Source organism: Neocloeon triangulifer, unplaced genomic scaffold (assembly GCF_031216515.1).
Source record: "Neocloeon triangulifer isolate White Clay Creek 2 clone unplaced genomic scaffold, ASM3121651v1 ptg000014l, whole genome shotgun sequence".
Taxonomy (NCBI): domain Eukaryota; kingdom Metazoa; phylum Arthropoda; class Insecta; order Ephemeroptera; family Baetidae; genus Neocloeon; species Neocloeon triangulifer.
Window position 1 is genome coordinate 4,173,098 of NW_026775556.1, and position 16,767 is coordinate 4,189,864.

At 36.4% G+C, this 16,767-nt stretch overlaps 2 protein-coding genes across 3 annotated transcripts; one reads left to right on the forward strand and one right to left on the reverse strand.

Annotated features, from left to right (window-relative positions):
* Positions 1-582: 582 nt before the first annotated feature.
* On the reverse strand, positions 583-2,964 carry LOC132200527 (nudC domain-containing protein 2-like). 2 transcript variants are annotated; one of them, XM_059626042.1, is made up of 4 exons: positions 2,680-2,964; positions 1,922-2,133; positions 1,657-1,860; positions 583-1,190 (listed from the first exon to the last, which is right to left on the reverse strand). In XM_059626042.1, the coding sequence occupies exons 1-4, from the start codon at positions 2,738-2,740 to the stop codon at positions 1,107-1,109; spliced, it is 561 nt and encodes a 186-aa protein (XP_059482025.1). In that variant the 5' UTR covers positions 2,741-2,964; the 3' UTR covers positions 583-1,106. The 2 variants fall into 2 exon arrangements, with proteins under 2 accessions (XP_059482025.1, XP_059482026.1); XM_059626043.1 differs by lacking the exon at positions 2,680-2,964 and adding an exon at positions 2,268-2,419 and having other exon boundaries at positions 595-1,190.
* Positions 2,782-6,838, forward strand: LOC132200525 (nicastrin). Its single transcript, XM_059626040.1, has 13 exons — positions 2,782-2,862; positions 3,060-3,161; positions 3,230-3,353; positions 3,411-3,672; positions 3,728-3,869; positions 4,161-4,467; positions 4,526-4,682; positions 4,847-5,016; positions 5,070-5,253; positions 5,308-5,532; positions 5,794-5,902; positions 5,958-6,153; positions 6,208-6,838. Exons 1-13 carry the CDS (start codon positions 2,805-2,807, stop codon positions 6,224-6,226), a joined length of 2,055 nt encoding a protein of 684 aa, XP_059482023.1. The 5' UTR covers positions 2,782-2,804; the 3' UTR covers positions 6,227-6,838.
* The last annotated feature ends 9,929 nt before the right edge of the window (positions 6,839-16,767 follow it).

Below are 16,767 nucleotides of genomic sequence, written 5' to 3' on the forward strand. Positions count from 1 at the left end.
TGTGCTTAAATATGGCGTAGCAAAAACTGAAACATAATTTAAAGTGTCAGTTTGCAATTTCATAAAAATTTTAATTGATAGCTAGATTGAATCATTAAGAAACTGTAAACTTTTAGCGCCAAAATCCACTCAACTTTTTTGTTAATAAATAATAGACTACATGCATAAAACGTTCTAAAAGAAAAGTATGCAACCCCCCGCAAAACAAAAATGCAAAGTGAATGGCTTGCTAGACTAAAACCACTAAAATGTTTTTTTTTTTTAATTGTATAGACTCCAGGTAAAAACACTTTGTTTATTATAAAATTTGAAAATTATCGGAAGTTTTAATAAAATAATTGCAAATTTATTTTCACAAAATAAAAAAAAAATAAAAAAAATAACTGAATTTGCTAAAAAAAAAAAAAAAAAAAAAACTAGGTAAATAACTACTTTATCAAAATAATCTTGAAATATCTGAGAATTTAATCGTCAATTAGCGGCTTTTTATTGATTCTTACTTCTACAAAATTTTAAATTCAGCTTATAGAAAAAATCGTCATCTTATAATTAGAAGGAATAGGTTTTCACTTCTGACTCAAGCCTGATCAAAAAAATCTCTGATAGCTGGTTTCCTCGCGATTTTCTGAAGTAAACAAACTTTTTTTTGCATTCATGGCATTCATGTTCTTAGGAGGATTGACAGAATGTGTGAGGCAATGTGGAGTCTTGGGAGGGAAGCCACTATATGTGCTCGCACACACTAGTGTGGATTCTTTGCCTATCAATATACTCGCTGTACTGTATTATTTGGTAGAAGCGAGACTGTCTGATCAGGGAGAGCCCTGTTTAAACAAACTCACCTCTGCCAGACACGCACACACAATTTTAATTCGGCCATAAACGAGGGAAAATTTATTGCCCCTGAACGATAACAATTCCGGTTTCGGCTGGTTTTTTGTAAAGCATCTGCTTTTAATGAAAGTTGGATTGACTTTTTGCGTGTGCGAGAAAACTCAAACAAAATCCCAATTTGTTACATTTTAGTGGGTTTTATTTAAATTATTTTAGTGTTACTATTCATATTAGTTATTTAAAAAAATTGAACACACACATGCTGGTACTCATCACTGATCATCTTCAGTAGGAAGCGGCTTGACTGTGTCGTAGCACTTGGCCAGTCTTGCGTTGCTAAAGTTGAAGCCAGGGTTCTGCAACCAACAAAATTGTCTCTAATTTAAAATCAGTCAAGTCAAGTTGCACGTCATTGGAATAAAATTGCTTCAAGTTAAGCAAATTTATGTGTTTTTACCTGAGATCTGCTGAGATCAATGGAAATTGTAAGGTAATATTATTCTGGTCTTTACTTAAACTCAAATAGTTTCGATCGACTCTTTAACTATAGTACTAATGTTTATCAGAACTGACTAATGAATATTAATTCATAGGAATGATTTTTTTTAAATGAAATAAACATTTCAGGGGTTTCATTTAATTTTTATGTTGAATCAGTTTACTTAGATTAAAATCAGAGTGTTAAATAATTTTTTACAAAATCTAAATTTAAGTGAATCGGAAAATATAATTATACAATTCATAAATTTAACCTTTATATATTATATTAATTGTAGGTAATTTTTAAAGATATATATTATCTATTTTTTTAATGTTGTATACCTCAAGTTGGAACCTCTCAAGATCAAGTTTCTTCCTAGTTTCATGGACTGCAACAGCGTCCAGGGCAAAAGATCCATCAGCCAGCAGGGAAGGCCAGATGACCTCCTTGATGGCGTGGTCACTTCTGGCCAGAAGAATGGTCATCACGCCACCCTCGATGGACCAGACAGACTCGTCTGGTCGCACAATCCCAAACAGTTTTCCCTTTAGAAAATTTTAAAGTATTAAAAATTACAGAAATTAATTATATGTTTATAAAAATTACCTTGATTTTCGTTTCTCCTCGCACTAGTACAGAGAGCTGCGTGGTGGTGATCGCCACCTGGCACTCCTTGCCCCTGGTGTTGGGCGGCAGGGTGACCTCAATGTGCACCTCGAGAACCGTCTGCCACCACCGGCCAAAATCGGTCGCCACCCCGTAAAAGCCGCCCTTCATATCGAAGAAACTCAGGTCGCTTGACATCTCGTTTTCGCAGACTGCAAACGTACAATGGTTTAAACAAGAATATAAAACCATATAAAAGCTAAATAGCCAAAATTGTAAGGGTGCAGGGGGAGCCAATGACTCTAAAAAAGAAGGGCTTTCTCATCCTATTTCTAAACATAATTACCTATTAAAATAAGTCAGATTTGAAAACGAATCAAACAAAGACTATTTTAATTCGGATCTTTGTCCGGAATCATTCACTGACTCACTTAATAAGGGAAAAAAGGTAGAAATGAAAAGAAACACCAAAATGAAGGGGGTGAGAAAAACACTTAGACGTCCTGGACCTCTGGCAGTTCAATTTTACACCCCGAGAGTGCGTATATAGAGAAGAGAGGGTACCCGGCGTGTGATTCAAATAAGAAACGAGGGAAAAGCGCGTGGCGACTTATAGGAAAATAATTTTTTAATCCTTTCTGATCCTGTCTTGCTGACTGTCTATCAATCCTTATTCAAAAGATTTGACACCTCTATAAAATATAAATTTTTTCTTTTGTAATATATTTAGGTAATCTGAAAAATTGGAAGTATGCAACCTGCACGGCGATGATGTGCTGAAAAAGCATACGTTGCAGGCACCGTAGTTTTCAGAGACATCTGCCGGAGGCCGGCGCAGCTCGAATCAAAATCACCTGACAGCAGAAAACAACAAGGCGACAAGATGCATCGGCTCGATTTCGTCCTCGTTTTTCTACTTTCCGCCGCGTTTTTGCTCAAAGGTGAGTTTCAGAATCGATATTCGTAATTTAAGATGCAAAGCCTCGAGTCTGAAAAATTCACTTTAGAGGATAATAGGCTGCCGAGAGCCAGTTTGGCGAAATAATCATTTTTTCCCGGTCGCCCATCCCTGTGTGGCGCTTATCTCTCGCAGCTTCTTTTTATTTGTTGATAATAATTGCATGATGATTGGTTAAAGGTGCGGACGCGACGAGGACCAAGGACCGAATTTACGCCAACATCGAGGGCACGTCTGCGTGTTTCCGCCGCATGAACGGCACCCACCAATTCGGCTGCGCCTGTAAATATACAAATTTTTGCCTCTCTAAGTTCATTTTTTCCTTGAACGAGAATTCTTCTTTTTTGCAGCGCAAAGGACGGGCAATGTTGGCGTCCTGCAGGTTCTGAACAACCAGGCAGACGTCGCCTGGCTCGTCAAAGAGGCGCCGGAGGACAAGTACATGGCCGTTGTCTTTTCAGACATGTTCACCAGGTAAATTTTACCTCAAAATACAAATTGCATCGTTTGAATTTTATCTCAACCGAAAAGGCAAACCCTGGACGCCCTGAAGGAGTCGCCAAAGGTCAACGGCGTGGTGCTGCTGCGCTCAGACCTGGAGGAGAGTTCGCTGGCCTCGTACTCGCCCGAGGACCAGTGTCCAAACCGCTACTCGGGGCTGTCCAGCTTCAGCGAGCAGCAGTGCGGCCAGAAAGAGTCTTGGAACCCCAAGGGCAACTCGCTGCTGCTCATCGACTGGGGCTTCCCCATCTTTTTTGTCCACAATGACACCAGCATCAAAAAAATTACAGACGTAATATTTGACGTTGTAATTTGGAAGCTTTATGATTAATTTTTTGATACAATAGTGCTTTACAAAACACAATTCGGTGAGGGAAGGGATGGCTGGCCGCTCCTTGTGCGCCATGGAAATGCAGGCCTTCATGATTGCGGCCAAGGATTCGGAGACTTGTATTCGCAGGAGCAACATGATCAACAACCTCAATCCAAGTGAGTTTGAATTTTTATTATTTAAGTTTCGAAGATAAATATTGTTTTACATTTTCACTAAATAAAATAATTATCTTATACTTTTATAAATTCATTTAAATTTGTCTAAAATAAAATCATATTTATTATTTTGAAAAATCAGATACTCGCTGACTCTAAATAAAAAATTTCTAGCTTTAAAAAATAATAATAATAAAAATTGAAAGAATTTTCTACTATTTCTGTACTCTTTGGTCGGTTAGTTGAAATCATAATAAAGTGTTGTTATTTATTATTATTTTTATTTTGCAGTGCGGTACTGTGACCCAATGGGTGATCGCAACGTGTGGGCAACTTTGTTCCCTCGGGAAGCAAGCGAGCCGGACCGGAGTGTGATAATTTTGGCGGCCAGACTCGACACAACCTCCATGTTTGATGGAGAGTCGCCTGGGGCAGTGAGCACTGTGGCCGGACTGGTGGCCGCCCTGGCCGCTTACGACCTTTTGGCCCACACTGACTTGCAGGAAGCCGACGGCAACGTCATGTTGATGCTGTTCAATGGCGAGGCCTACGACTACATTGGCTCCTCTAGACTCCTGTACGACATAAACAACAAAATGTATATTTTTTTACTCCTGTTGCTTTTAATTAACTATACCATTAATTTTTAAAATCAGGTTCCCCAAGAAAAGTGCAAATGTGCCTTCGATGGGCACTGACAAGATCAGAATGGTCATCGAGTTGAACCAGCTGTCCCAAATCAACAGGACTGCGGGTGGCAAAGTGGCACCCATGTTTTTCCATAAAACCGCTGGCAATGACATCAATAATGATGTAAGAATTTGTCACATAATATTTTTTTTTTAACTTTTGTTCCTGTTGTTAATTGATCAAAGCAATTTAATTTTTGACTTGACATTAAATTGAATTGTGCAAATCAGAGACATTGTGAAATTGACATTTTCAAAATTTCTTTCTTAATTAAATTTTGCTCTTAGGTTGCCACTTTCATCAACGCCATGAAAAAGCTTCAGTCAACAATTCCCGTGTCGTTCCTGGACAGCTCAGCATCTTCTTTACCCCCAGTCTCTCTGCAGTCCTTTGTCAAAGCCGACTCGAAGTTGCCAGGTGTTGCCATCACAGACTACGACCAGTCCTTCACCAACAAGTAATTGATCTTTTCCCTTAATCCTGACCCAAATCAAATTTGTTTCTTTTCAGTTTTTACCACAGCATCTTAGATGACTCAAAGTTGCTCGGGTTTTCGTACTTGAACGGCACCACTGCTGCCCCTGACTCGATTCAGACCTTCCTGGCTGACCTGAGCACCGCCCTCGGATGGTCCATCTACGAGTTGATGGCCAAAAAGCCCTACTCGGGAACAGCCAGGGTCAACTCCTCAATGGTATAATTAAATAGAGATGAGTTTCTCTTTTTATAATTTTAATTGAATTCGAAGGTGGATGAAATGCTGCACTGCTATCTGAATTCGATCAACTGCACCCTGATGAGGCAGGCGACCAATGATGATTACACACTGTTTGAGTACCCCCCAGCTTTGTATGTCGGAGTCACCAATGGTCCAAACGCTGCCACCGGGTTGACAGGCAGACTTGTTGCCCTACTCACTGGCAAGGAGGTCAACGTGACCAAGGACAAGTGCAAAATCAACGAAACTGATCTTGTAAGCCAAAGTCGAATAATATCATAAATTCTTTTTAATATAGATAAAAAAATTTCAAACAAATTGTGAAGAATTTTTTTAGAAGTTTAAGTTTAGCAAATGCTTCCATATTGTTAGCTTATAAAAAATCACTAATTGTTTTGTTCAGAAAAATTACGGCTTCGTTTCTTTTGCAATCTGACTTAACTTGAAAGTTATATTGTAAAATGAACAAGTGAAACGTTAAAAAATAGCTTATAAAATGTACTTGTTTCTTAACAGACACATCAGTACCTGTGGATGAGAGGAAATGATGATTCTAGCAAGGGTGTTTGCGTCCAGACAACCATGAACTACTCAGCTGCCTCCAGTCCTGCCTTTGACATTGAAGGTAAATATCCTACTTGAAAATAAATTAATTCCCCATGTCTGATGTGATCTTGCAGGGTACGACTGGAAGTCTGGACAGTTTTCGACCTGGACCGAGTCGGTTTGGAAGTCATTTGAAGTGCGCATCTTCCTGAAGCCTTCATATGGCCATGAGGCTTTTGTCATCAGCTTCGGATCCGTCTTTCTCCTGCTCTCTTTCATCGTTGTCTACTTCATCTACATCCAGTCTGACGTTTTCTTTGACCCCAACATGTGAGACTTGGATTTTTAATTCGATTATATTTTTTTTATTTATGTTTTCTTTAGAAACAACGGTGGCTGCTAGGAAAGCGACGCAAATCAGATAACGCTGAGGGATCTGCGGCCAGGGGCCAACCTTTGAGAAGGTGCCTTGTAGTGCTGAATTCATTCTTCTGCTGCCATCTCGAAACAAGACAGACCTTTTGCTCTCTGATTTGCTCCTCGGACAACCCATACTTTCCACTATATGAGTGTTTTAAATTGTGCTAATTTTCTTGAGTAACTTATTAATGATCTCTCTACTTAATTCCAAATCAAAGGGGTCGAGGAAAAGAAAGAAAATTTTTGATAAGAAACTTTCCAATGCTGTACGAAACTAAACCATGTCAGATGAACGACACTTTTATCAATTTTATTCTCGACCCTCACAGGCAACACTACTTGCAGTTCATGTCAGCTGTGATAATTGTATGTTAATTGTGTCTGCAGTGTGGGAGGAAAAACAGACAAGTTCTGAGTTGAGACCGGAGAAACTTTATAACTTATTTTGTTAGGAATTTAATTTTAAACTGCTTTCCTAATCCCATTGATTGCTCGGTGGATCGGAAGCTTACAATGTTAATTAGTGCATAATTTTTAAATTTTGTACATTTTGATCACTGCATAATTCTAGAATTAAATAAATAAATCAGGTAAATTTGCAACCGCTTTTATTTCTTATTAGCCAAATGACCAAATTCGTTTGCAAAAGGACTCGATAAAATTATACAGTACTGCACCTCCATGGCCTTGGCCATTTTTATCAACTTACGCATACACAATTACAGGCCGCGCAGCAAAAAGTTGATAGCTAGCTCTGCATATAATTATCCTCTAACAATTATGAATCGCTTCGAACAATTAGTTCTTATCAAAAATTGTGTAGGCGAATGAAGGTCTGCATTAAGTTTCTCAACTGCATCATTTTATTTCAATAATATCAAGGGCTATCAAATAGAATTAGCGTGAGTTTGAGGCGGAGAATGAGTTTGAGCGTAATTTTGAAGCAAATTGGTAGCAGCTGGAAGGGACACTTGTGGCCCGCGGGGGCAAAGCTCAGTGAAGGGTTTTGTTACCTCACTCAAGGAGCAAGCTGTGATTTATTGTGCTGCTGTGCGCGGGAGAGAAATTTGTATTTCCACTGGCGGGCACAACATATGTATATATTGTTGTAAAAAAGCAACAAGTCCCCGCGGCGAAAATGTGTTATGATTGCATGCGAGAATAAAAGTAGTGTAGCGGCGGCAGAAGAAAGGCAAATCTGATTCGTTTACCAGAAGCAGCTCTAATTGTTGCACAAGGCACCTTTTGCGAATTCATCCAGCAGCAAATATAAAAACATGTCTGTCTGACTAAATTTCGCAACAAAAGTTTTTGCTGGTCTCCTCTGGAATTACATATATTATCTGACATTTCCATTTTTCTTTGTCACCCCAAAAAAGACATCTCACCGACTACCTACTCTTCATGTTAATTAACTTTCAAAACTTTTAGACGAGGGAAGTTTTCAGAATTTTTAATATAACTTTTTGAAGCATACAATTATATTTAATAAAAGTGTCAAAGAGACGAATTTAATCTAATGGTAAAATATATTTTCAAACATTGATCCTGGAGATGCAAACCGAAATACTCAACAAAGAGTCTTTTTTCATCTGTACCATATTAAATTTGTACTGACTACATTTTTGTGAATTACTAGATATTTCGAAATATTTTGTAATTTTTTTATACTTTGTTTGGTCAAGTACGCATGCCAAATTTTTCAAGAAATATTAATCAGTTTTAATCCACAAATTTCAATGTAATATATAGCATAATATAGCTTAATTTTTTTAAACATGTAATTTTTTGTTTGTTTTTCCTTTCTGCACTTTTTACCGTGTGAAAAACGTAAGTGAAACCTGATTAAACACCACCGATTTGGAAAGTTGCTAAATCAGGCGGGATAACAAAGAGTTTTCACGCCTGTTTTGGAAGTGAATTACAATTTGGCTAAGTTTATTCGGAAGGGGTCAAAGGCTCGTGTTGGTAATGACGGCGGTAAAGAGCGCAAAATTACAATGCGCGCGCGGCCGTAAATAATGAAATGAAAGAGCTGCGAGCAATGCATTTTGCGACCGCGCGTCTTTCGGCGCTCACTTTCGGCCTCCGCGGGTCAGAGTTCGAGGGATTTGCGGCTCAAGGTGCCACTCGTTCTCGTTTTTGGCCTAATATGATTTTGGCCCTGTCTATTAATAGTGCACCGCCTAATTTTCACGTCATAACAATAACATGTTTTATATGCTTGGGGAAAAAGGTGATTTAAACAAGTGCATATATTTATATAGGTGATTTATTTGCAAGTAAAAAGGTGAAATTTATTTGAGGCCAAATCAGGCATATATGACAAATTTCGCGACACAAACTGGTTTGATTTATTGATGGCAAAATTAAGCAACTGATCGGAATAGTTAATAATAATTGGAGCAGTAAGTTATCAGGCTTAGTTGATTTTAGAAGAAAAAATAAATATAATTATTGATGTTCTTAGAAGTTATTTTAGGTGATAAAAAAATATCAAATTAGGGTATTAAAACCTTAAAAATTATTAGTACCAGCGATGACAGCAATTTATACATTTTTTTATTTATCATTATTGAAGGACTGAAGGTGATTGCTTACTTTTCCTATCCCTAGGTTTTTGCTGTTCTGGTTTCGCACACCGATTTTCTTTTTTAAGGGATTGAAAATTTTTTATGACAAATTATTTTGAAACTAGCCTACGTCAAATTTTCCAGATCATTCATAGAAATTTAGTTTAATTTATTACAAGTTGAATTAGAAGTGCCGCTACTATTGTTGAGAATATTTTCCTTTCATTCTAGATTGTTTGGACGTATGTCTGCACGGTCATTTGCAGGCAATGAACGCGGCGTTGAATTAGCACGCGGCCTGCATCGAAAAGCCCACACGCTACTCTCACGACGTAGAAAACAAAACCCGCTGAGAGTTCTATTCTGCAAATAATTCGCGATGCAATTCGCCCACTCACATCAAATGACAGTTCACTTGTTGCAAACAACACATATATGTGAATATTTTGGCCCCTGGGGTTTTTTGCGGAACAAATCTGTTGGTGGGCGAAGAAAGTGCCGCCGCGCACAATATAATAATATACGCCTATTTTTCACTTCTCTCCGCATATATGACTCATGCACCCACGCCAGAGGTGCCGACGGAATTAAGACGCAGGCACGTTTTCCCACGGCTCTATACATTTTATATAATATGCTCGCTGCAATGAGGAAAACGTGCGCGCCTTTAAAATAGAGATAATTACAGAACACTCGCAAGCAGGCAAAATATATACTTGTTGATGATTTTATTTAGCAATTCTTATATTTCCAACAGAGCTTTTGGAATTAAAGTGAATGCGCATGGTTAATAAATTCTTTATAAAGTCAATTATTTATTTATTTATTGTTGTTTCTTGAATGGCCTGGAATTTTATTACTTTAAACTTTTCAATAATCACATGTATTTCTTCCCAGAAAATCCAATTTATGCATTTTTAAAAATTATTCATTATTCTTTTGTATTGTTGTTTATTATTTATGCACACAATACTGTACATACCTCATATACCGGACGATCCAAATCGCAGATTGATCTTTTCACAATGGAAACAGCATAGAGATGATGAAGCTGATTCCAAACAACATCATCAATCAACTGACTTGTTTTGTATCATAAAAATTGCTCTTATTACACCACACATTTCTCAACTCGCGCTAATTTATTCACTTATTGCGTATAACTATATGACATTGGCGTGACAAGTTCTGGAGTATTTAGTTGAGCGTCATAAGATTTTAACGATTTTCAATCTCTGAAATGATAAAACACGGCGTACAGAACAGAAACAATAGAAATTGTTATACTTGCTTAAAAAAATTAGCATTGCGTGATGTTAAAATGAGAGTCATTTGGAGCTTCTGAGACGCAATATACAAAAACGAGATCAGCGCGCTGATAAATTTTTTTCTTCTTTTTAGTAAGTAACAAGAGTTTTTATTTACATTTCAAGGGCATGGAGGTCTGGGGATTTTGTTACGTAACTCCTTCCTTTTTTTTTTACTTATTTCACTGACAAACGAAGCGAAAAGTGTTGGCACGCGCGTATGTTAACAATCGATTGCTGGGCACGTACTTTTCATTGTGCGAATTGATGGGCGGTAATGACATGTTTCAAAGAGAATTTTTCATTGCCGAGAGGTATTTAATTCAAACTCATGCCGGTTGTTGCTTTTGCGCGTGAAAAATAATAATTAGAAGTGACACAGCGTTGTTACCGCGTGCGCAATTGACCATAATTGAAGTGCAAAATTGTTGTGTTTGTACAGACTTACAAAGTCAGGTGTTCTCTTTAATTTTCGTGACCGGTTTATGAACTTTGGAAAACATTTTCACACAACAAGCAGCAATATAATTTGCACTCTCCCGTTCAACAAAAAATCCTCACAAAGTAAAATCCGTAAAAAAATTTCCTCTCATTTGCCAGACGAGCATTGTCAAGCGGGCGAAAGTGGTTTTAAGGTTAAAATAAAACTGTCTTCTCTGTGTGTGTTTATTTATACTTTCCACTCTCAAACTTCCGCCATTTTTTTGTTTTAAATTGAATTGGTGGAGCAGAAAGTAGCTTCCTTGATTGAAAATGCATGGTGCTAACGGAGCGTGCGACAGCAGCCATGCCGCGCGTACTTGGCCCTGACATTCACCTTTACAACCTCTGAGTGAATCGTCCTGGCAACTAGCCATGCTGGACAACGCAGCTCATGCATTACCTACGCCGACGAGATTGCAAAAACATTTCTCTCTGTAAATAATTCTTTTAATTACGCTTCCTCTTCTTACTTCATCAACTAAAAAAAGCATCTGATGTTAATTCATTAAATGATTAAATTGGTAAAAATTCTGTTCTTAAGAACAGAAAAAGTTGTTTGAAATAAATACACTGATAATACACTGAATAAAAAAAGATTTTAGTATATACATTTTCCAATAAAATATGTGTATATACTAATTTCTTTGAGGTTTTCCTCATCCTCATGGGATTTACACAAATGGTAACAAGGAAGAGGAATAAAATAAAATCGCTCCTCACGTATTTTAAACTTTATCCTTACCATTGTTTTGAATTTGTTATAAGATGAAAATTACAACGTAAGCTATTTATTTCTTTTTCATTGAAAACTTGTGATTTATAACAAAATTTTCAGATATTTCAATTAAAAATAATTAAATGTCATTTGTATCATACTGGTATCATATAATTAAAATAATTGACAGATAAAGCCTGTGAAAATTAAAATTTGTCCCTGAAAGATAAAGAATATGACGTCAAAGAGAGAAAAATAAATTCAACTTAGAGCCTCCCGTGTAACTTTGAGCTAAAAAACAAGTCTCATATTTAATAAATTAATATCCTAATGGACTTCCCAGTTAATTGGATAATTAAATACCTTTTAATTTTTCTCTCCTGCAAGTTGAATTGTAACAAACTACAAGGCAAATAAAATTCTCCTCTCCCTTTGTCTGTTTAACAAGGTCCTTAAAAAATATGCACTTTTGAGACAATCAGAAACTTTGGTAATGGAGGCCAATCCAGTAAAAAAGACCAATGCGCTCTTGGCTACTAAATAATTATGCTTCACAACTGATAAAAACTGAGAGAAAGACGCAAAGGGAAGCTTTGCCGGAAACCTTCACATTTAGATACCCAGGAATTCTGCAGTTTTCTCTTTGCTATGACTTTATAATAAAATCAAAATTCTAAATGAAATTTTCTCAGGAAACATTTTTTTTAATATGTCAATACTCATTTCTCAGAAGAGGAAAATAATCACAACTGGGTACTTTTTAATCTGAGACCAGAGGTCGTTAAGATTACAATTGAAAGGGATTTAAAATAATGAAACAGATTTTTAATTTAATCGCATTGTCTGATTTTTTAGGACTTATTTTTTTTATCAGTTTGTTAATTTTTTCAATTGAAGTTGCACTTTGGTGACAAACAAGAATTATTAGATTTGCACAGGTCGGCGGCAGCACTTTTGAGGCTTAATTTTGGAGAGCGAGTGAACCCTCGACGCTGCACCACTTAATTCTACACAATACCAACTCTGATTCTGTTTTTATCGCGGCGGTGGCGGCGAGAGCGCGTCTAATTGTTTCGTTATCGACGGCCGGGGCTTATCAAGTGTGTGCGGCGCCTGTTCTAACTGAGCGAGATTTACAACCACTGACTTTGCTTATCAGCAATCACGTCGAATACGCACGAGCCACTAATTAATAAGGGTGCACTCTCGGCTGCTGATAAAAATACTCGCATTCTTTACCACACTCCAAAAGTTTCCTACCTGCCGAGATAGTTTTGGAGAGAGGAAAAGTTTCCAAATAGCTGAATCAAATCAAAGCAGCTAGATTAAATAATTTTAGGTGGTTGAAGTAAAAAATGGAAAGTACTTTTTATGTGTGTGTTGATTCGCGATAATTTTTATATTTTTTCCCCAATACACTATGGGCTATTATTCAGATTAATTAATTTCAATGTTCTACATTTGTGTCGGTCGATTACTCATCCAGTTTCATACACTTAACGTTTCTTTTCACAATATTAAAAAAAAATTAGGGTTATTATGGGTTCTTTTATAACCAAAGTATTTTCTATGGTATATAAAATAATAATAATATATAACAATGAATCAAAAGTTTACGAAATACTAGTAGTTCTTTATTTGTATTATATTTTAGTTTCAAAAGTATGTTTATTGGGTTCGAAAATTTTACCCCCCAATTGATACTTAAACAACATTTATTTTTTGCCATCATCTCTGTCCCATTTGGCAGTTTAATGGAATTGAAATCATAGCGTGGCATAAATATGGTACATATATTATATTATGTGATCAGGGCTTTTGCATGACTTTCAAAATATTAATGATCAAGACAGCGAATGAGACTTCCATTCAATCGTGCTTTAATTTATGACCGCAGATGAGTTTTGATTTATTACCATCCCATGTTGCTCTTTGTCAACAAAAACATTACAATTTAATTTCATGGCTAATTTAGTTACCTAATCAACCTTTTAAATGTCTTTGTGTTTATCTTCAATTTAAAAAAAAACATCACCTTCAATTTTGTTGAAATTATGTACATTATTTTTAAAATTGTCGCAGGGCGTGCGCATAAATCGACAGTAGGGTCTTTTTTCACAATGTATATCACGCTGCATATTTTTGTGAAAAGTAAAAGTCACGGCTGAACTCGGGGGTCGCGACTTGATACTGCTCTCGGGTTCACAAGATCACTCGCCAAAAAAATAAACAACGTGCGCCGTTTGAGAAAATATGGAAAGGATCCAGGTTGAATATGTTTTGTTTATGCTCGCAACCTTTCTTCCATTGTTTTGTCATTGACATTAGCGAGAGCGCGGGTCTCGCATTTCAAGGTGCACTTTTTTATTTAAACTTATTACCCTGCCCTGCTATTTCGTCATTTCGGCTCAATTAGTTAATTTTTCATTTCAATCACTTTCGAATTTCTGTCCGTCTAATTAAAATTCCAAATAGAGCTTTATTCTTCAAATTGATATTGCACTTGAATCCGTGGTGATAGGGTGTCAATGCAATCAACATGCGCGACACGGAGGATCAATAAAACAATGAGCAAAGTACACACAAACAAAACAAACAATTCTTCTTGCTGCTTCTGACGTGTACCATTCTTTGTGTTATTATTTATTGTCGTTTGGCGCGCGGAAGGAAGAAGAAGAAGAATATAATCGTAAATTGCATTCATTTGCATTCCGGGTACGCGAGTTGCAGTGGAAAGGAAGGATCCATTCTTTCTTGCATGCAGCCGATAAGTCACATCGCGAACTTGGTCCGTCGCTCAGCAGCACGCAATGCCGTGACCTTTCAACAAACAAACGCCGGCACTGAATCGTAAAGCAAAAATTATGACAATCAGTGCGGCACGTGCATAACTTTTTAAATTTCAAAACATATTTTTATTTTGCAAATTATGAATATTTTGAGTTTTACTAAATTAGATAAAAGCTAATTTTAAATATAGTATGGGAAAAAGAAAACGCTATGATTTTTTTATGTAAAAAATCTTACTGGAGACTGGAGAGTGTGCAGTGGTGAGAACCCTATTAAGAAATGAAATGAGAGTAGGTTTTAAAAACTTAAATCAACATTTTCTCACAAATTTAAATCGTGACAAAAAGATTTATGATAAATTTTCTTGTTGGGTGTGGATGGAAATAAATAAATTAAAATTTCAAAATATATTTTAGCTTTTTCCGTTCTCATTCTGAAAGTTTATCATATCTTCCCCTTTCCAATAGTATTTCACTTCAAATCGATTTCCAGACACTTCCAATTTTTTAACTAACTTTACTGACAATAAAAGCATCTAAAATTTTAGGAATTGCCTTGATTCAACAGAAAGAAAAAAATCAAAGTTTGAACTTGAGAATTTAGGATTTAAATATTTATTTATTGATTACTTTTTTCCTCTTTGCTATACAGATTTCGAGGAAAACCAAGTTTCTCACATGCAAATCTGCTGCAAACGAGAGGAGGAAATTGAGCGGCGGCCAGTGAGTCACACTGGGAAAGCATAATGCATAATTAATTCCGTGGAAAATCATAAGTAAAAGAGGAAAAATACGAATTTGTTTTTCAACAAGAGGCCAATTATCAAGAGCCTCTCAATTGTGTGCTGCTCTCGTCTGAATTAAATTTTCACTGTTCTGTTTCCTTTGCGGACGCTAATGTGTTTTCATTGAAGACCTTGAATGGGTAATTTTTATGTGATGTGCTCGCCCACAACAAACAAATTCAAGCAAATTGATGAGTGAGTGCGTGCGTGCGTGTTTTTCTCAACTGCCCTCTAATGAAAAAGGGAAATGTTGATTTAATTATGGTCCAACTAGCCCTCCTCAAACTTGCGTCATTTTCAAAAAATCGTGAGTACTTTCTGATCTCTGCTCATTTTCTCATTCTCGTCTCTTACGTAACACAACTCGTTTTTGCGGAATGAAAATAAAAGTATACCCTTTGGCTAAATTAAGGAGAGGGGAATTTAGTCGAGCGTCAAAAATACGAACCAAAGAATATGGCAAGACAGAAAACTTATCTTTTTTTTCTTAACAAAATTAACTATAAAAAAGATAAATCGCTAACATAAAAGGTAAAGAACAGTTTTAACCATACCTTTTTTCTAACTAAGAAAAATAAAAGTTAATTTTTTAGATGGCATATGACCATTTCTCATGATGTGAGAGAAGAGTCAGGTTATGCTAATAAAAATGTTTGAAATTTCCCCTAGCCTATATGGAAGTAAAAAAGCGAAGCGACTTCTGGAGATGTTCTTTTGGTGACTTTGAAATAACCTCTGTCACTCGCCAGATATTAATTGCGTATCAAATTGGGCCCTATTGTCAGGAAAGAATGAAATTTGATCGCGACCACTCTGTATAAAATCAAAAGCCTAAAAAAATTAAAATTATTTTTGTGTTATTTGAACTTGATATCAATTTATTCTCGGTTTGGGCTGCAAGTATTTGCACACCTGCGTTGATCTGCTTGGAATCTCTCTCGCAGGAGAGGAAAACCCTGACGGGAGGTTGTTGCTCGGACCGATTTATTTCCCAAGCACACCTGACCGGCACAAACTGGTTCCATCTTTTGTGCAGATGAGTATCGCATTAATTATATCTCCTTAGTGCCAATGTCAAGGTTTGCTTCTCTGTCTCTCGCAGACCATTTTCGGCCGCCACGCAATAACAAATTTCAATCTCTCTCGTAATTGCTTTTTCGCGACCCGTGCAGAAAAGGGTGCAGCCAACACGCACCTTGCCAAACCAAATCTTCCATAATAGGTGAACGCGTTTTCATCTTTTCTAACAATGCTTTAACTATAACTACTTTTAAATTAATGCTTACTGGGCGAGCAGTCAGAAACAATTAAATTAATTTCCATTCGCTTTGTCTTTTCAAAGCAAGTTAGTTCCAAATTTACATTAATTCCGATATTTTGTTGATTTAATCCAGCAGATAAAAAACGTGAAAAAAATTAATGTGAGTCGCACTCCACATTTATTCACTTGAAACTCGGCGATTTCTTCTTTCTAGATTGAACCAACAAAAACCAGCCCAGAACACGAAATTTAATCTCCCATTCATATTTAAATCTATTCTTCTCTCAAACGAGAGAACCCTTATTAATCCTGAATGAATATGATTTATAATTCTTTTAAAGTGAATAAAAAAAAATCAATTAGAATAAGGTCCATTTTTTTAAATTACATGAAATGTTATTTTTCTGTAAAGATTAACACACCAGCAGAAATTAGTCTCACTTAATATTTTTTAAAGAATAGATGAATTTCAATTTTTTAATTTAATACGCATGTGTGGAAGAAATGCCAAATAATTCTTAGTCATTCAATTTCAAATGAAGGAAACAAGAGTGCAATTTTTTTTAGAAATCATTTTCTGGCAATTTTTCACGAGGTAAAGGAGAAATCAC

What these genes read in the sequence shown, in the direction of transcription:
- LOC132200525 (XM_059626040.1), top strand. Translation starts at nt 2,805, where the DNA reads ATGCATCGGCTCGATTTCGTCCTCGTTTTTCTACTTTCCGCCGCGTTT. An exon ending in TTTTCAGACATGTTCACCAG is followed by an intron (nt 3,354 to 3,410) that starts GTAAATTTTACC and finishes TCAACCGAAAAG; the next exon opens with GCAAACCCTGGACGCCCTGA. An exon ending in GCAATGACATCAATAATGAT is followed by an intron (nt 4,683 to 4,846) that starts GTAAGAATTTGT and finishes TTTTGCTCTTAG; the next exon opens with GTTGCCACTTTCATCAACGC.
- LOC132200527 (XM_059626042.1), bottom strand. Translation starts at nt 2,740, where the DNA reads ATGTCTCTGAAAACTACGGTGCCTGCAACGTATGCTTTTTCAGCACAT. An exon ending in AGCACATCATCGCCGTGCAG is followed by an intron (nt 2,134 to 2,679) that starts GTTGCATACTTC and finishes GTACGTTTGCAG; the next exon opens with TCTGCGAAAACGAGATGTCA. An exon ending in TTGAGAGGTTCCAACTTGAG is followed by an intron (nt 1,191 to 1,656) that starts GTATACAACATT and finishes TGTTGGTTGCAG; the next exon opens with AACCCTGGCTTCAACTTTAG.